This window comes from Ochlerotatus camptorhynchus, unplaced genomic scaffold (assembly GCF_037179485.1).
Source record: "Ochlerotatus camptorhynchus isolate MF236.1 unplaced genomic scaffold, CSIRO-AGI_Acam_v1.1 ptg000367l, whole genome shotgun sequence".
NCBI lineage: Eukaryota > Metazoa > Arthropoda > Insecta > Diptera > Culicidae > Ochlerotatus > Ochlerotatus camptorhynchus.
The window spans coordinates 782,981-804,073 of record NW_027040855.1 but is presented as its reverse complement, the minus strand read 5'-3'; the positions used below and the strand labels follow the sequence as shown (position 1 = coordinate 804,073).

The following is a 21,093-nucleotide window of genomic DNA, read 5'->3' as shown; positions in this document are numbered from 1 at the left end:
TTCCAATTGATTTCAAGACCTTTCGTCGTGAAGAACGTACAAAGGAGACGATACCAAACCACCTTCAGCAGAATGAATGTTGGTATAAGTGTAAGAAATTTACAGCGAACAATGCTGTCAACACCGAACAAGGACAACGATTTACTGCTTTCAATGCTGGTAGGTCGTCGTCACCGACGCCGTTGATGCCACATCACCGCAGGATATTGCAACTGGAAAGGCTTTATGCAACGCTAATTGAGACAAGCCTCCGTGGCTCACTGCCAGTCCGTGTTTCGGACTAAGGAAAACTATCAGTTTTAAAGTTTATGAGTGGCTTAAATTCACATTTTTCATCGACGTATAAATTTGATTGGAAACTGATCAACTTTCGTTTTTGAATAAACTTGATCTCTTTTGTGTGAACAATATATGATTTCATCCAATGGAAATTAAATTCAACGCAAAAAGAAACGAATCAATTTCCACTGACTGGTTTTGGGTTTGTACCCAACTGACCCGGCCAGGTTTATAGCCTTTAATTTGGTGGCATGATTTTTTTTTTCTTCGGTTTTGTTGCCCACTGGCTTAGTAGCACTTTACCAGAGAAAAAAAAAGGTTTTTGCTTCGTATACGGGTGGACAACGGCTTTTTCGATCAGAAGGTTGCGAATCTCTGTTTGCAAACATCTTCTTGACAGTTGATGGCTTGGCATACCCATCAGTGCTGTACTTAGGTTGACACTTAAATTCAACACAAGGTTCTTTTTGTACCTTGTTTAGACCCCCCAGTAATTGATTAGGAAATTTTTATCAGGCTAACACTTCCAAGCATATCCTTGTAATTAAAAAAGAGACTTCATTCCTTCAGAAAAGTGATACCGTTCGCCATTATTATCAAACTGGGTTTTTTCCGGATAGTTTGAAGGGGCTCCTCACCTTACTACGGTGCACGAGGTTGTATTATGGTAGCTTTCGGTTATATGGCGCGTGGTTAATCGTAAGACCAATCGTTAAATCTCCTCGACCAGATCGTAAAAACCATACATGCGATCCGTGCTGTTAATGGTTGCAGTTTTTTTTTTAACGTGATTGGTATTGCAAACGATGAACAAACTCCATTCGCAAAGCCGTGCTGCTGCTGCTGCTGCTGGTTCCTACATGTGAAATGGTGGGAGCTTTTGGCATTCAGGTTTGGTGAATGTAAATTAATTTGCAAATTGATGTCACCACTGGTCGTAAACGAGCCGGGGAAATCCCAAAGAATAAGCTGCTTTATACAGTTGAAAAGTGAGGTGAAATGACTGATTGTTTATTTTGTTTCCCCTACTTTCATTGCAGATAAGCGTAATCTACGATGACAGTGGACAAAGGTCATAGTAATACGGCGTTCGTGGGAGACGAGCAAATAACCGGGTAAGCAGGGTACCATACATATTGGAGATCTATATACCTCTAAAACTTGATCCTTTTACATTGTAGCAAAAAACCAATCACAACGAAAACCATCAGCGCCAACAGCTATGTGCTCGAGGTACAGGACAAGAAGCATGGCCTCGAAGCGGACTACAACCCGTACGAGCACCGAAGCGTGGAACACCCAACGTCGAGCAATGAAACGTTGATCCACCTGCTGAAAGGGTCCCTGGGCACGGGTATTCTGGCGATGCCGAATGCCTTCCACCATGCCGGTTGGTTGGTCGGTTCCATCGGTACCCTGCTGATTGGTATCCTGTGTACGTACTGTATTCACCTGCTGATCAAAGCCGAGTTCGAACTGTGCCGGCGGAAACGAGTTCCTAGTCTCAACTACCCAGCGGTGACACAGACAGCCATCCTGGAGGGACCCGATGCGCTGAAACCATTATCTAATGTGATAATGTAAGTTGGTTTGGACAACGCTGAATACTCCGATCATCATTAGACTCATCTCATTTTCAGAGAACGCGCAACACTGCTGTGCTGTTCTGTCATCAATCACACTCCACTTCCACCTCATACTCGTATCGAGTCACTTGCTGTGAGCGATCGATCACAATTTATTAATCGGAAATATTTTCTCTATCCCCTTCCCGCTCGGCAATCGCTGCGTCGTAAATGTGTGAAAATACGCTCGTGAAAAATACAATTGAATTCACAACACCCTCCCTTAGCCACATTATCAACACTTTCTTACTCATCTATCAGCTGGGCACGTGCTGTGTGTACGTAGTGTTTGTTGCATCCAACATTAAGGCTATTGCCGACTACTACACCGAGACTCCCACCGACGTGCGGTTGTTTATGCTGATCATCCTGCTGCCATTGATCTTGATCAACTGGGTAAGTGTACACTGTGTTCTAGAAATAGCATCCACGATTTGCATGTGGTGAAGAACAATGCGTCGTCCACACTGAGACTACAACCCTGCGTACTGTCGAAGAAGTCTGTTCAAAAATAGCTGCATAGTTTTCCGCGTCTTCATTATTATAATCCTAAAATTGCATGCACCTCTTGGCGACGAGCAGCTCACACATGCACACCGGGAGATGAGATTAACTTTGTTTGTTTAATTTTTATTCCCTCTCCCTCCGAACAACGCCAGGTTAGAAATTTGAAATTCTTGGCACCCTTCTCGACGATCGCTAATTTAATCACGCTGGTGTCGTTCGGCATCATCCTCTACTACATCTTCCGCGAGCCGGTTTCGTTCGAGGGTCGAGAGGCGGTCGGTAAAATTTCCGAGTTCCCGCTATTCTTCGGTACGGTGCTGTTCGCCCTGGAGGCCATCGGTGTGGTGAGTATTTGGTGATCCTAGAGCACCAACCGATCGTTTTAATTGACATCCTCTCAACTATGATAGATCCTGCCACTCGAGAATGAGATGAAAAAGCCGAAGCAGTTCGGCGGAAACTTCGGTGTGCTGAACAAGGCCATGGTGCTCATCGTGACGCTGTACATCGGCATGGGCTTCTTCGGCTATCTGAACTACGGAGCGGACTCGAAGGGTTCGATCACGCTGAACCTGCCGGAGAAGGAGATGTGAGTATGGATGAATGATTGGTTTTAAAATGTTCCATTATGAATTATCTGTTTCTACTAGAACCTTCTGCCTGCCCTCGACTAAGCGTTCTTTGAGTGCTGACACGCAGTTTTAAACTGACTACTTTTCAAGGCGGTGACATTTATGCATTCATTAATTGGGCACAATGATATAATAAATGCAGAAAAGCTGACAATGTATTCGTCACAGGCAATGTCCGCCGCCTGGCAATACTGTACACGGCAAATTAATCTGACGTCTCCCAGATTCGAAAAAGCGTAGGTCACTCATAGAATGAGTATTTTTTTCTGAAATATAAGTGAATGTCACTCATATTTCAGTGACATTTACTCATATTGAGTAAAAATTTCGTCATTCCATGAGAGACCTAAATTTTTTTTTTCGAATTTGATCGACCGCGACTCAAATATAAGTCAGATTATTTGCCGCGTACGCTCAATTTATTGATGCACTGTTTGAAGACCCAACCTCACAGACTAAATGCTCAAGGCCACCATTTTTCAGAGTTCAAAATATTATTCATTTGAAAAACATCATTAGTCTTGGTACATGCACAGAAGTGTTCCATTTTTCGAACCAGTGATGGAAAAAATAAAAAAATAAATCAAAATCAGGAACGTTCGAAAATCACTGCTGATCTTAAAATCAGCAAAATCACAAACAGAAAATCACGGCTGATTTTATCTTAGCTGATCTTGAGCGTAGCAAATCACACAGCAGAAAATCAAGGCTGATTTCAACCTTAGCTGATTTTGAGGTAACAAAATATCCAAACGGAAAATCAATAGCTTGGTATTACAGTCGAAGTAAAAAACCGACATCCACCGCCATTTTGGAATCCATATTGCGCCATATTGGATCTTGGTCTACCATCTTGAATTCAAAAATGGGGGCGGATGTCATTTTTCCACTTCCACTAATCGAGCACAGTTCACAGATACTCATATTGTATGGGTTTAGATGCATATTCCCTGTCTAGGGGCCGCCATATTGGGTTTTGGTCCAACATCTTGGATTCCAAAATGGCAGTGGATGTCAATTTTCCACTTCTACTCATTGAGCACATTCCATAGATACCCATATTGCATGTGTTTAAATGCATATACGCTGTCTGGAGGCCGCCATATTGGATTTTGGTCCGCCATCTTGGATTTGTCGAAGCCATCTTGGGCTAAAATCCACCATTTTAATTCCATCCGAAATTTTGACATGCATTTCGAAATGTACCAAACTCTAGAATTTAACATATCTTCTAATGATTTTTCATGAATTTGATCTTGGTTGATATTGATGCTGGTTGATTTTGGGAATCGAAAATCACGGCTGATATTGGTCGAAAAACAGTGTTCACTCGGCTATCGACAGAAGCAGACCACTCTCAACGTGTGTCTCGCGATCGTCTGTTTATTCGGCAGCAGCTATTGTGTGGTCCGACTCATTGTTCTTCATCAGCGGTTCTTTCGGTCGATGCATCGTCGACTTTGGAAAGTAACAGTTTAGTGATAAGTGTGTGAGTGATGACCACGTTTTGCGTCCATTGCTGCAATGGAAGTACTCTGCCCCCCGTTGGCGATACTGCCATACAATGAAAACAGTGAAAGCTGCTCCCGTTCTGATGGAGGATAGCGGGAGATAAAGTGTTTGTTGTGTTGTACCTTTTGACTATAGTTTAAAGATGTATTGTATAGTGAATATGAATCCTCGGCTCTGTAAAGTTAATTCGATTGAGCCTTATCAAATAAATTAGAAAACAATTGGTCGAAAATCACGTGTGATTTACGTGGTGATGATGGCTTGTGATATTAGTGCCTGTGATTTTAGGTGAGATGAATCTTGAAAGATAGCTGATTTTTATTTTCTGATCTTGATTTTAGCCAACACTGTTTCGAACTATCCGTTTTAGGATCAATCAATTCCTTGGTTGGAACATAAATTCTGGAAATTTTTTGCATAGGTCCAATGATTTACTTTAATATACTTAGGAAATTTCCAGAACTAATTTTTAGTACATTATGAACAGGTTCCGGGGCTTTCAGGGAGGATCCAATGGATTTCAAAACTTGCAGAAGAAGATCGCAACCGCCATTATTTTGCAGTTTATCCAGAATTTTCAAAGGACATTGCCCAAGTAACAAATCTAGAGCTGCTTGGCTATATTCAAAATTTATAAAGGTTTTATTGCAGCTGCAACCATTACCTACAGCTTTATCACGGTCATATACAATGCAAGTCATGAAACATTCTTATAGCTATCTACAAAACCCCTATAAAGCTAATTAAAAAAACCAACTGATGCTTATGCTATTTTCACTTATGAAAGGTTTTATGATTGCTTTGAAGTATACAATAAAGTAATATGAATTGCCCTTATAAAACCAAAAAATAAATCCTTTCGTTGCTTTATAAGTAAGCGCAATAAAACTAGTTGGCCATGAAACAGTTATTTTAAAACAATTATAAGCATTCAGTTGCAACTTGTCAGAAATGTAAATAGGTGGTTTATTTTTACAACATAGAAAAAAATAAAAACTTTCCGGTACTTCCAAGCGGAGCGCAAAGAAAATCAACAAAATTGTTAGCATGAGCATGAAAACATTTCGTGCATACGTATACGTCAGCAATCTCCATGATTCTTCCGTTCTCGCTCGCATATACATGGGGTGACACGGTCGAATCTTGGTCGAAATACATGGAATGGTGACAGTCCTAGGGCAAAAAGGTTGAAATCACGCATAACTTTTCATAAAGGCTAATGTACCATTCAAAACTTTTCTAAATGTTTATAAAATTCATCGGTTGCACCCGTAGAATAGGAATATACATTTGCCCTCAAATAAAAAAATGAATTCAAGCTGAACATTGCATTAGGTCCTAAGTAATATTGACAGATTCGCTTCGTCAACTTTCTCTTTGCATCCCCACGGTCATGTAAAGACATTCCCAGGTATTTTCAGCACATAAATCGATAAAAGAAGCTTTTATCTAGCATCCAATACGACAAACACATCAAGAAACGGTTCTGTGAATAAGTAATTAACGAAAGAGAAAGTCGACGAAGAGAATCGATCAATGTTACTTAGGACCTAATGCAAAGTTCAGCTTGAATTGCTCTTGTAAAAAAAATAGTTCTCGTAATAAAATCATGCATTATGCTTTTCTGTTCTGCTTTCATCCCATGCACACTGGGCCAGGAATGCAACCTAGCGGAGCAAAATTAATAACTCCGAAACGAAGCATTTCCGCGACTTGGTGTCTTTGGCAAAATTTCTCGTCATAATAAGGACCATCTATTGACATAAACAAATAGTTCAAAACTCTTCCGCAAAGATGGTGTCACAATCTAACTTCTTTCCCTGACGTTTTGGAAACTTGATGTCTTCGGCAAAGTTGTTTATCTTGACAAAATGAACAGCTCTTTCAAAGACGTCAAATTTCCACAGTCTACTGGTTCCAAGTTATATGGAATTAAAAAAAAAAATTCGAAAATATGGTTTTTTTTCTGTTTTGGTTTTTTTGCATATAGGGTAAATGTTGGCTTCGGCACCCATTGACTGTTTTCGGCAACCAAAATTTAAACGTTAATTTCACTATGTTTTCCCATCAACGCACTTCCCTGAATGTGTCCAAACGATTGTTTAGCCTTTCAGCTTCAATCTGATTATATTTGAACGATCGAGCAATCCAGTAATGCTACATTTTTCTTCAAATAAAGCATACGCTCTACAAAATGAGGTTGATTTCGAGTTGCCGATAATAGAACAGCTGGTTAACACGCAGTTCTAATGGGAAGGTTGCCGAAGAAAAAGAGACTGCCGACAATAGTCACACTCACCTGAGAAGTTTGGAGCGTTGTAAAAACGCTTTCAAAACGTTTTGAAAAATTCTGTCGATTGGAATGGATAGAGAAGCAAGCAGCAGATGAATGTATACAAACAGACACATCATATATGTGCGTGACGCTGAGAAAATGGTAGTAGAAGTGCAGACGCTGCTTAGATTGACGAGAATACGTAAATTCCCCTAGCTTTATAATGTTATATTTTTCTCTTATGCAAATATATTAAATAAATAACTTTTGTGAAGAAACATACTGGATTAAGCTTCAAATTTCAAAGATATTGTTGAAAAAACGAGAAAAAAACACAATTTTTGAACATTAATATCTGACATTTTCAGCAAAAATTAAGCAATACTCGATAAACAAAATATCAAAATTTGAGAGAGGTATATTTTGGTGTTTTTATTTTAGATTTCTTCATTTTAGTGGAACATGATTTTTTTCTAGAACTTTTTTTAATGCATTGAATTTGTGTTTCGAAGACTTCACGACTTTGTCAAAGTTGGTTATCTTGATAAAATAAACAACTTTTCTTAATACGTTAAAACTTCACAGCCTACTGTTTTCGAGGTATATTCATTTAAACAATATATTTAAAATTAAAACACTTATTTTCACATTTTTTCTGTTATTTCACATAACTCGAAAACAGTAGGCTGTGAAGTTTTAACGTATTAAGAAAAGTTGTTTATTTTATCAAGATAACCAACTTTGACAAAGTCGTGAAGTCTTCGAAACACAAATTCAATGCATTAAAAAAAGTTCTAGAAAAAAATCATGTTCCACTAAAATGAAGAAATCTAAAAAAAAAACACCAAAATATACCTCTCTCAAATTTTGATATTTTGTTTATCGAGTATTGCTTAATTTTTGCTGAAAATGTCAAAATTGTGTTTTTTTCTCGTTTTTTCAACAATGTCTTTGAAATTTGAGGCTTAATCCAGTATGTTTCTTCACAAAAGCTATTTATTAAATGTATTTGCATAAGAGAAAAATATAACATTATAAAGCTGTAAGCAAAAAAACCAAAACAGAAAAAAAACCATATTTTCGACATTTTTTTCTTTAACTCCATATAACTTGGAACCAGTAGACAGTGGAAATTTAACGTCTTTGAAAGAGCTATTCATTTTGTCAAGATAAACAACTTTGCCCAAGATATCAAGTCTCCAAAACGTCAGAGAAAGAAGTTAGATTGTAACACCATCTTTGCGGAAGAGTTTTGAACTATTTGTTTGTGTCATTAGATGGTCCTTATTATGACGAGAAATTTTGCCGAAGACACCAAGTCGCGGAAATGCTTCGTTTCGGAGTTATTAATTTTGCTCCGCTAGGTTGCATTCCTGACCCAGTGTGCAATGTAAGCATTAGACATTTTAAAAAATTGCGCTTGGTGTTTTTCTTGCCTGCTGTCCTCTGTCGCCATATTGTCATTATGAAAATGCCATTAGCCTTGGAATAAAATCCAAGAAATTTCAATAAAATAATGGCTAAATAAGAGATCCGAAATGATTTCCAGTGTGCATTGGTATGAATTTATGTATTGAGATCTATTTTCTGTAAAATTAAGGTGATTCCATCAAATTCATTTGATTTCTGAAACAATCTTTTTTGCTAACTTGAATTATTTTGGAGGCGCATTTATTTAACGCTCATATTATCCCAATATACACGATAAAATTTCAAGCGCATATGTTTTGGAACTTCAAAAAAGTCGTATATTTTCTCTAAGATTTTCACTAATGTCGCCATGAAACAAAATTGATTGCATGGTGATCTTGACACCAACACTCAAACCTATTTTTACCGCTAAAGATTTCCATTTGGAAAAAAAATTTCAGCAGAACAGAACAACAACAAGCTAATTTATGGCGGTTGCTTTGAAGCCAATACAAATTAAATTGGCTTTATAACTGATTTTCACAAAAGCGTTATAAAACTGCTTGGATACAATATTACTCTTATAGAGGCTATGAGAACCTTTTGTAGAGTATGAGGCTTCCTGACAAAAGGTTTTAAGACAGCTTTATTGTGATTCTCAAACATGCTTTATAAACCTTATCAAGAGTGGTCCACTAAGCTGTAAGACGATCTTATAGCGGTTATCAAAAGGTTGTGCTGGAGCTATTAATTTTATTGGCGGTTTTATGAAATTGATCTCAATAACCACTAATAGAGTGCAATAAAACAAGAAATGCTACTTGGGTGGCGACAATTAACTTCAAGTGCACGATATTTTGCAGGCTTTGAAAAATTTGTCAACTCAAAAGGTCTTGAACCTGGTGGAATTCCTCCAGCATTTATGAGAAGTCTAGCAATGGAACTTACTGCTCCATTGAACCTTCCTAAAAATTTGGAAAAGCTCAAATCTGGCCGAAAATCTGACGTACGTATTTATCGTGGAATGGCCATAATTTCTTGCATTCCTAAACTTTTCGAGGCAATTGTCAACGAAAAATTATATCTCCAAATCAAAAATAGGATTACTAACATGCAACACGGCCTCTTCAATGGTCGTTCGACCTGAACAAATTTACTTGAATTTTTTGACAATTCATTGAATGTCATGATAATAGAAACCACGTAGAAGCCCTCTATACAGACTTTAGAAAGGCATTGGGCCGCATTGACATACCAATGCTACTCTTTAAATTGCAAAAAATAAAAATGGAATTGAGTCAGGACTCCTGAAATAAATAATTATGCACAGGGCAAATAACATGCTAGGCTTTATCAAGCGCTTTTGCTACAGCTGGATATTCGCCTGAGAACTTCTGAGCTTTTTCATTTAGTTGTTAGTTGTTTTTAGTCATTTGGATTTATAGGCTCCCTGGTTTTATGACCGGGATTCTCGTGGTTTGAAGTATACTATGCTTTCGAGCGAAACTTTCTCAGGATTATCATGAAGATCTCAAAGCCCTTTGAAATATATCTTCTATCCTCTGAAGCTGGCATTTAAAGTCCTCACTTGTCCACGCTTTTAAATTTTAAATTGATCCTTCATGCTCATGCACTTCTCATCAGCTCATCTGTCCAGCGTTGGTAGTTCACTGATCATCTCTCCACTATCATTTTAGCTCTGGCAGTATCTCTATTACAGTCATATTGACGGCATTCCACATACCCTCGTATCTACACATATGAAGCATTTATTTGTGAAGTACATTGGATACAAATGCAAAAAACAGCAATGTTTATGTTTAGTATGAATTCTGCGTGAATTCAACGATTTACATAGTCTAAGATACTAATTTCAAATAACAGACTAAAGTGTTAATTTTTATACGATAGATGAGGAGATGGAAATATAGACGTGATAGTTCCGTTAGAGTACGACAGAAAGCGAGCAAGGACAGCTTTAGGAAGGTACAAATCGGTTTGATCATCTCTCTTTACCAAACTCCCCCGTTGGAGAGGGATGGTGAGGGGTATTCCCCCCCGCCACCACTGACAAAAAGAGATGATCACCGACTCGCTCATGTACCGACGATGTGTTTGAAACAGTTCTATCGATTTTTACCGCACTCAAGTTGTTATCTGAAGGAAGGCATCCAGTCGTAGGTTTGGAAATTACAGCTACTGTTACCTCTACCACGGTATGTACTCCTATCATCGTCGACTTGACGATCTCGAGGGACACGGGTAGACCCTAAATGGTTTATCTCATTGAACTTTTCTGATATTTGTAGGAGAGGTGTATTAACCTTCCTAGAACATCGGGGTCACTGTAAAAAAAGCTGTAACTTTCTAATGAAATGTGATAGAGACTTGAAATTTCTTTGGCTTTTCCTAACATTCGGAAACGAACTGTCAAAAGAAGCTTTCCAGGTGGAGTGGCGCTACAAAAAAGTGACACATTGTGCATTAGCGAGTCAACAAAATTAATCATTTTGTTCGACCATTTTCCACAGAGATGGCGCTGTTCCACTGGTAGGAAGTGATAAAAGCCCCCATATAGAAATTGAGAGAAGTGGGAATAATTCGCTTTCGGTGCATGTTCAGGTCAAAAAAAGTGAACGACAACCTAAAGAAATTAGTCAGGGGCTTTGTGGTTAAGGTTTTTTCCCGGAAATTAATGCTAAACAAGCTACAATTAAATAAAAATGATTTTTCCCCATACAGTTTTACCTGATTTACTACCAGACCCAGAGAGCTAAAAAATTCAAATTTGAGAGAGAAATTCTCTCTTACGAGCTCAATCTCTCAACATGCCATGTATTTTGTTGACACTCGATTTGTTATTTCCCTTTCACAGATTACAAAATAGAGTACCTGACACTACAAAACATGTCTGGTACCTCTATACATGCATTTGCTTTAACATTTGAAGCCCCTCCTTTTTTACATATTCTGCGCAAAAGATACTTTATGCGCCGCCCCATACATAAAATTCGGCGGGAAATTCTGTGAGGGGTGAGCTATTTTGTGTGCAGAATGTGTAAAAAAGGAGGGACTTCGAATAATAATCTAAATGCATATATAGAGGTACCAGACATGTTTTGCACTGCAGTGTCCTCTGTTAACAATTATAGGAAAACAGATTGTGTCTAGTTTCTGATAGATGTCAACGCAAACAACAGCTGTGACATCTGATGGAACATGAATGCAGAAGCTTGACAAAATGATCAATTAAAGGGTTGTGTCCTAGACACGACCGCAGTCTGACGTAGAACTACGCATACATCATACATTTTTGACTATTATACTTTATCTTAAAATTTTCAAATATTTCATTGTTTCGGTTATGGTTCAATGTTGGTTCAAGTATTTTCCCAGGAATGTAATAAATTATGAAAATTCAAATGTGGGGTCCTAAACAAGCCGGTATATATTTTGGAGTAGCACCTCAGTATAGTCCACAAAGATGCCATGCATGTTGTGGGATAAAACAACTGCCAAAAAATACGTTAATTTTTTTTCAGTAGCTCTATCATTAGTTTTAAATTAGGTCTCTAAAGCAAAGAAGAGAGTGAAGGTTGCATTTTATGATAACGCAAAAGGCAGTTGTTTTTCTTATCAGAAGACGGTACTTTCAATATTGAACAAAATGTTGGTTCATTTGTCAGCGAAGTAGGGAAGGAAGGGGTATAAGGACCCTACGGGATTTAAGCACCTATTTGTTCTTCAATTTGGAGGACAACCCTTACATCGTAGAATGATGCAACATAGAATACTGTGATTTTTCTAAAGTCAAACGTTTGGTTTCCAATAAGTAGGTGCTTAATACAACATTAATTGAAAATTTGGGGGATTCAATTTTTGAATTTCAAAGTCAGAGCAAAATCTCGTATGAGGCATGAGGCAAATTGCAACCGCTAACGAATAAAACTTATCATGTGACACCTCAAATCACATTACCAAAACAAAATAGTTCAATGGTAGTCATTTGGGGGGCCGAGTGCCACATTGACCACACCTGGCCATGTTTCGATCCCCTCGGAAAAGTGACTAGTATGGTCTGTTCTGAATATAGTCAAAAACCATTGAATCACAATAAAATTCAACAACCAGTTCAACGGCAGTTATTAGGAATAGCCAGGATCCAGTCAATTTCCGGAAACCCCTAGGAAAGTAGCCAGCTTTAGACTTGGATCAAAATCCATTATGTGACGATTTAAATCACATGAGAATTTATCTACTTCGTCTTTGCTGTTTAAAAAAGTTGTAACTAGGAAAGTAAATAGAAAATTATGTTGCTGCGCGCCAAGGAAATTTTAAACAAACCGAAGCACACCTGACAGCCAATGCAGGAAACCACTAGGTCCAATCATGATACAAATATAAATTAGGAATCCATCCAAATATTCAAACTTCTCAATAAAATTAATGTTATAATAATAATAATAATAATTATAATAGATCATGAAGTTTACATCTTTTACTTACTGTTTACTTATGTTATGTTTACTTACATTTTCAATGTTTTGTGCAGTATAATGCTACTGCACAAAAATATTGAAAAGGTAAGTAAACATTCCTCTTGTGGACGTTCTAAACTGAGTTATGTTCATGAGAATTTTTTTTTCCTGTATTTGATTTTCGTCGATCTTGTTTTCCGTGCAGAGCACCAATGCTACCGACGCCAGGGAGGCAGCTCCCACACCTGGACCCTACCTATCGACCCATCAACTCATGAACCGGGGACCAACGGATTAACTTCCCTTCGGAAGAAAGGCGTGATCAGAGATGTCATGCCTCAGAACATCCCGGCGGCACTGACTGGGATAGAACCCAGGCCTGCAGGGGTGGGAGGATAATCACGCTTACCATTACACCATCGGCACCGCTATTCTTAGACTTTCTTGAACTAAATTAGCGCCGGTAAAAATAGGTCCAACATGATTCATTTTTGGATAGGTCCAACCAAAATTCATAACTTCAAAGGTTCTTACACATTAATTTGAATTTCCTACCTCGAGTTGCCTTCACCTTCTCCAGCGTCCCAACCAGCAGATGGTGACGCATTACCTCTGACTACTTTTATGTTGGCTTGATAACACCGAACTCACTCTGCAGCCGTCTTGGGTCGTTTCGGAGAACAGTCTGCCTGACGATCCTTCGCATCCAACTGACTGTAAAACATATCTGGTACCTCTACACTAGACCTGTTCATTTTAACTGAAATGTTCGGGATCGACTGGGTCAACTGTGATAACTGTTCGTCATATTAATTTGAACTTCTGTGGAAATTTTCAGCTAAATCGGTGATGATTTAGAGGTGCTTTAAGTTAATTTTATGTTTTTTAGGTAATCTACGTTAGGTAATTTGTTCTATACGAACTTTCCACCCATCTGAATATATAAAAATAAATTTCTGTCCGTCTGTCTGTCTGACTGTCTGACTCGGAAACTACTGAACCGATCGGCGTGAAGAGTTTTTGGGGCATGGAAAGGTTCTTATGATGGTTCGATACCCCTCTCTCCTCTGTAGGGGGTCCCTTACAAATTAAACAGAAGTTTTTGCATAACTCGAGAACTAATCAAGCAAACGGAACCAAATTTGGCATGTGAAGGTCATAGGAGGTAACCCCTTATATAAGAGGAGGGAGGGGGCTACGTACAATATAGCATGTTTTTTTTTTAATTGGCGCATAAACTCAAGCTAATATTGAATCCCGAGCAAGGCCGGGCACACTCTGCTAGTATGATATAAAAATGTGTAGTCTACGGTATAATGTTCCTTAAAGGGTGTCCACGATGAAATTGCCACACACAAAATTGATTCGCAAAATTCGAGTTTTCATCCGATTGCCATCAAATTTTCAGGGATTGAGAAATAACTATTAAACTTCATTTTACCATTTTACTCGTATTTTATTTACAGTCCATACGCAAATGCCCGCACCTTGGCCTTAACCCCGGCCATAAGATTCTGCACAACCTGTGAATCAACCGTTTTTTGTATGTAAACCCATACTTTCTTCAGTTCCTCGACTGTCTTCACTACCTTAGGTCGTTTAAGAAGGTGCTGCTTCATAATCGCCCAGTACTTCTCGATGGGGCGGAGCTCCGGAGTGTTGGGAGGGTTGAACATTTTCGGCACGAAATTGACCTTATTGTCCGCATACCACTTCAGCACGTCCTTGGAGTAGTGGCATGAGGCCAAATCCGGCCAGAAGATTGTTGGGACGTTGTGGGCCTTCAGGAGAGAAAGCAGCCACTTCTGGAGGCACTCTTTTATGTACACCTGTCCGTTCATCGTGTCCTAGGTCACGAAAGGTGCACTCCGCTTCCCGCACGTGCAGATGGCTTGCCAAACCAGGAATTTCTTCGCAAATTTGGACATCTTCTGAGTGCGGACATGCTCCGGAACGCTGAACTTATCCTTGGCCGTGAAAAACAGGTTGCGGGGGATCTGTTTGAAGTCGGCCTTCACATATGTTTCGTCGTCCATGATGCAGCATTCAACTTTCGTCAGCATGTTGAGGTACAACTTCCTGGCACGGGTTTTGGCGGACTTGTTCTGCTTCTCGTCGCGATTAGGGGCCTTTTGTACCTTGAACGTTCGAAGCCCAGCCTTAGTTTTGGCCTTCTGGACAAAACTTCGGCTTAGGTGCAGCTTCTTAGCCACATCCCTAACGGAGGCGTTCGGATTTCGGTTGAAGGCCCCAACTACGCGGTTGTGATTTTTGGTGTTGTACGGAATACTTTTACCTTCACTTCTGGGCTTCCGATCGGTGGTCAACCGTTCCTCGAACCGCTTAATCACTCGTGACACCGTGGAATTCGCGATTCCCAACGTTTTAGCGATGGAACGATGCGAGAGATCCTTGTTCTCGTGATGAATGCGCAAGATGTTATCACGCACGAGCTGTTCTTTCGACTCCATTTCCGCGAGTTTTGATCACAGGACTTTAAAACTTGCAGGATGTAAATAATGCACTATGAACTAAATCCACCCAAATTTTCATTAAATTCTACCCAACGGTTAAAAAGTTAGAGCAATTTCATAGTGTGGCAATTTCATCGTGGACACCCTTTATACTGTTCTAAAAATTTCATTCATACCTAGTTTTTGTGTGGATTCCATAGATTGAGAGATAAAAATCGGAAAAGAGGCCGTTGCAGGTAAAATTCTCAAGACAACAGAGCCAATAAAAGTTTCAATTAGATTGACAGAACATAGTTGCATTGCTTTTCAATGTCGATCGATGACTGTTTCATTAATAGATGATGGCTCGAGCTCGGGCTCGAGTGACATGTGCATTTGATAAAAAAAAAAAACACGTCTACTGTGGATTCATATTTCTAAAAAAATCACTCTTAAAATCTATATTTTAACCGATTCAAGATCTACTGGCCTCAAAGGAAAAATGAAGGTTCCTAAAATGGCACTCTGCCCGAGCAGGAAAAAATAACTAATGAATACCTAATTCTGATCCGACACAGAAATTTGGTATTGACCAGCATGACATAAGAGGTAAAATACCAAAGAATATTACCAAAAAATTACATGTAAAATACTTTGTAAATACCACAAATTGATATTTAGATACCAAAAGAATACCTGGGTGATATTGTTTTGGTATTGCATAATCAGAATTTGGTATTGGAAGGGTATTGGGAAAATTTTTTTGGTATTTTTTTTTTTTGTATTTTAGCTCTTATGTCAGGCTCACCCATACCAATTTAAGGTACCGTTCCTATTCAAATTTCGGACGATTCAAATTTCGGACACTTTCATTTTTAATTAAATATTACATCCAGTTAGAAACAAAGTAATAATGTTAGATGATCGTGGAGGGCACTAGTCAAAAAAATTTAAAATTTACAAGACATGTGGATCATATTCGACCGAGATAATCAACTTTTAAAAGTGTCCGAAATTCGAGTTTAAGTGTCCGAAATTTGAATCGGCACGGTATCGAGATATTCGTTCCTACTCGGGTAACCAAATTTTTTTTTCCAAGTCCAAAACTAAATAGACATCATGGACCATCAGGTGGATCTGGCCACACCTGGATACGCGGAACCAACTCCAATAAGGCCCCAAAAAGAACACGTCCAAAACGTCATGTGCTGTTACCACCCGACGGCTAAAAAATTTTGATTTCTCACACACAAGTAAATAGACATCATGCCATACAAATCTGATGATGATTGCAAAGTCGCACTTTGTTACAATGTAGATTACCATAACCGTTGTTGTGCAGTGTCACAGTGATTGTAATGCATTTGAGATACCTCCATTACTTCTGGTCCACCAATACATTTTAGAACTCAAATAGTCTCCAGTACTGTGATTGTTTCCATTCTCCGTTTTGAAGAGCATGCACTTCAGCTACTTATAACAGTCTCTTGCAATGTGAATATTCCCACTGCATCTTCTATACATGGATCTGTCTTAGCCTTTGCGGTTTCTCACCTGGTGACCGAAGCCCGTGAATTTGAAGCATTCCAAAAACTAATTTTAACGTTAACGTTTTTTTAATGTAGAACAACGTCTTTGTGGACTGTACTGGGAGGCAAATAAAAAAAAAATGTGTAACGAAATAGTGTTAGGTTTGAAACGCCTATAACTGGGCATTTTATTGATGGAATTAAATTCTTTTGATACCCTTTGAATCATAATTTATGTAAGATCTGTTTGTTACAAAGAAACTATTGAAAATTGATGAAACTTTTAAGCCACAATTAAAAAAAAAATATTGAAAAAAAATATTTAAGTTTAATCCATACAAGAGCACTAGACATGAATGCACCATTTGATTTAAAGTGTCTATAATAAAAAAAATACAAGGGTGCAAAGGGTAATTCTAAATAAGTAACCAGTTCCAAATTTACCATGACATCTCTGAGTTGCGGTCTTCATCAAAGCTGTTCAGATGCATAAGGCCTATTGGAAGGTGAACAGCTGAGTTCAGAATTCGTCTTCCAGGTGGCACTAATAAATTATTCGCTGAACTTCACACCTTGACTAGATAGAAAGTTTCTGTCTTTGGAAAAGTTTTTTCAAGTGAAAGAGACTTATTGGATGGTGTACATCACACTAGTATACTTTTTACTTCTTATTGCTAGTACACCAATTAGCTTCTCATTGATTTAATTTGGGATTTAGACTAGATAGAAGGAGGCGGTCATGGACAAAGTTGTTCTGATAATTAAGACCTATTGGATGATGGATAGCTCAGTCCAGAATTCACTCGCCATGTGACACTAGTGTACAATTTTTCATCTTATTGCATGCTTTACCTTGACAGTACGACTAGATAGAAGTTTGCAGTCTTCAGTTATGAATGACAAGACCTATCGTATCTCACTCGAAATAATCACTAAACACTAGTACCATTTGAAGATAGAAGCTTGCTGTCAACACGACCTATTGTATAGAGGACAGCTCAGTTCTTAGTTCTCTCACCAGGCGTAGCGAGTATACGATTTGACTTATAATTACTTTCTATAACTTGCAAACTCAACTAGATAGATGGTTGCTGTTTTTGACAAAGTTGATCAGATTTATAAGATCTATTGTATGGTGGCCAGATAAGTTGAAAATTTCTTCACCAGTGCATGAACTGACTTACTACCTTTGGCTGAGTTGCTCAGATGCACATGATCTATTGGATGGTGCACAGTTTAGTTCAGAATTCTGTCATTAGGGACATAAAGTGATTAGTCATAGTTATTAAATCCCAACTGGAACTTTGCTTTTGTTTTCAACTTTCATGTCATCTATTGTTTTGGGACTGGCGTCGATACTCGAGAAATGGAGATTACACGAATCAAACGTATTGGCTTGTAACGTATATGATTTGAAATCCGGAGACGAACCAGCCCAGGGCTGAAAGTCTCCTTAATAAAGATATATAAAAAAAAGTATATGATTTGCAACTTTCATGGCATACATCAGCGCAACAAAGCCGGACAAAGACTTATCAAAATGGTACCATAATGTTTGCAAATTTAAATACAGCCCTACCCAACAAACATTGACAGTTGAATAAGACCTTATGCAGGCAAAACTATGTTTCTTCAGCTAAAAAATAGCTTCTTCAGCTTTTAATCAGCTCAAATTATTTGTTGGGTATGCCTTGTGTAAACGAGGATAAGTAAGTTCAAACTCACAAAAATATGTTAATTTTAAACAATTTAATTGGCGTTAATCTATTGAATTACAGCGTTTGCTATTTGATAGATTTTTGCACAGAACACAGATAAATGACAAACTCAAATGAGATTCAGTTTATCTGTCATAATTTTGCAACATTAAAATGTAATAATATGGTGTGACCGGTTACTGTAAACACACATTATTCAGAGGTACCTGAATGCTGGTTACTGCTATTATTTTGAATCATTTAACCTAGTGTCTCACTTTCCAACAGGTGCTACCAATTTTTTTTATTTTGTAATCGTAAAATTGAACATATTTGTAGTTCTGTGGTTGAAACGTTCGCTCAATTGATCATAAGTTAACAAAGTTACATCATGTCAAAGTTGACCATCTTGTATGGAAATTGGTATGCGCTGGCGCTGCTATTATATTGTACACAACTGTATATGTTTGGAACCTTATTTTAAATGGGATAGGAACTGAATTTTTAAATATGAAAATTGGATTCAATTAAGGCTATCAAATGTCTCCTAAATTTAAAACTTTGAATTGAATGTTTGTTTATTTTAGAATAAAATTTATAAATAAAAAATTAAGTAATTATTAATTAAATTACTAAGCAAAAAACAATTTCATAGCCCTACAAAACTCTTAATTTTTATCCTTAATTAACTCATAGAGTTTGTCGATCATGACCTCCGTTATTTTGGATCTCCATGTTGCAAACCTTGTTGTTTGACTTGAAGTTTGCTACTGCTGTGTTTCGGTGCTACATCGTGCTCAACACTAGTCCTAGTTGCTCCCCTGAGTGTCCTTGTTGCTGTTCTTCTAGGGGTTTTAAGTATCGTATGCTTTATCGAAAAGATACAAACAAACAATTACTAAGGCTTGCAAACATCAAATGAAGTATCGGAGTGGTACTGTCATCAATATGTAAAATGTCATGAATACCATCAGGGCACATCCAGGTCAACCCAGACACCCGGTGGAATCGTCTCTCAGTCTATAAGTTTTGGACTCTTCAGCTGATTAATGTGGCCAACATTCGTGCCTGATAGCGTTAAGATTAGGTGCTGACCGAAATCAAAGGATTTTGACTTCCAGCAGCCATAGACAAAAGTTGTTGTTGCCGTCAAATTTGCAAATACGAGGTGCCATTCATCTGACAAATCGGCGCCCGAAAGTGACATACCCTTTGCAGGCTGCAATGTTTTGGAATCACATTATACCCTTCCTTGTATTTGTACAACTGAACAATTTACATCAATTGATATCTATTCTCCTCATTTTCAGCTTGGCCCAGTGCGTCAAGGCGATGCTGGCATTTGCCATCTACATCACTCACGGATTGGCTTGCTACGTGGCGATCGACATCACCTGGAACGATTATGCCAAGAAACACTTAGGTGATTCGCCTCGAAGTGTCTTCTACGAGTACATCGTCCGGACGTTCCTGGTTCTCATCACATGTAAGAACCTAATTCTCCGCTGCCGCAAATTACCACTTATTTCACTAAAACCACATGATTATTTCAGTCCTACTGGCCGTGGCTATCCCGAACCTGGAGCTGTTCATCTCGCTGTTTGGTGCTCTCTGCCTATCGGCACTGGGCATTGCCTTCCCGGCACTGATTCAGACCTGCACCTACTGGCATCAAAGGCACGGTTGGGCCAAGACCTGGATGGTCACCAAGAACGTCATCATCGGAGTCATTGCCATCGTGGGGCTGGTGGTCGGTACCACTACCAGCCTCAAGGAGATCGTGCAGACCTTCTTCGAGGATGAGTAGATTCGTGTGCAAGGAACGAATTTCAGTGCGTGATAACCAGTAACGACGAAGAAACAGTGATTCAAGCGCAGTACACGTTAGATGTGCTTGCGAGTATTAATGAGCCTTACACCGACGGAGGATCAGCTCCAACCAATGCCAACGGGGACGGGTTTCTTCTATTCGTTCGATTCCGGTGAGGGAACAGGCTTTCCCACCTGGTCGAGCGGAACAGTTTTGATAGCATTCCTAAAACAAAACGGTTTTAAACTGTGTGTAGATAGAATTGGAACTAGAAAATATCATTCAGTGTAGTTTGTAGAGCATTACAATGAGCGACCCCACAGACAACTACTGTATCGACACGTGAATATGTTCTCGTAATTTAAGATTGTAAATTTATATCGCTAGAGTGATAGAAAATCATGTGCCAACTCAATTAAGTATTGAATTGCTAGGATTAAGATACTGACGATCAGTATGCTGCACAATCTATGGATTGTTTAAATGTCGAAATGCAGTTTTCGAAGATAAATATTTACGAATTTTATAGCATGCTGTGTATTTAGGTTAATCCTTTTGATTCAATAAAGCGTCAATTTCAAACTATAGAATAGTATGGTTTTGTGTTTTGAGTTTTGAGTTTTGACAGAGATTCTGGAAAGCAGCATAAATTCAAGTGCAAATCCAGAGAATGATGGGACTTACTAGCTGCTCTCTTGCGGCATGTCTTGAACATGTCCTGTCATGACAGGAAAGGACCGGGAGCCGCTCCAACCAGAAGCCGTTTCGGAGGACGGGTCAGAGGATGCTGTCACAAAAATTGTAATTTGACACATAACTACTTACTTTCTGACGTTTATAACACGCACTCTTGCGTAATCTCAGTTTGAAGCGTTTGTTACCCTCA

General features: G+C 38.6%; 1 protein-coding gene across 1 annotated transcript in view; it reads left to right on the top strand.

Moving 5' to 3' along the window:
* Positions 1-20,788, top strand: part of LOC135709877 (proton-coupled amino acid transporter-like protein CG1139) — an 80,610-nt gene extending 59,822 nt beyond the window's left edge. The window contains exons 2-8 of the mRNA XM_065232316.1: positions 1,320-1,394; positions 1,461-1,859; positions 2,132-2,300; positions 2,564-2,755; positions 2,822-3,000; positions 19,708-19,883; positions 19,951-20,788. Coding sequence (XP_065088388.1) covers positions 1,336-1,394; positions 1,461-1,859; positions 2,132-2,300; positions 2,564-2,755; positions 2,822-3,000; positions 19,708-19,883; positions 19,951-20,204 — 1,428 coding nt within the window. The 5' untranslated portion in view covers positions 1,320-1,335 and the 3' untranslated portion in view covers positions 20,205-20,788. The remainder of the gene's footprint in view (positions 1-1,319; positions 1,395-1,460; positions 1,860-2,131; positions 2,301-2,563; positions 2,756-2,821; positions 3,001-19,707; positions 19,884-19,950) is intronic.
* The last annotated feature ends 305 nt before the right edge of the window (positions 20,789-21,093 follow it).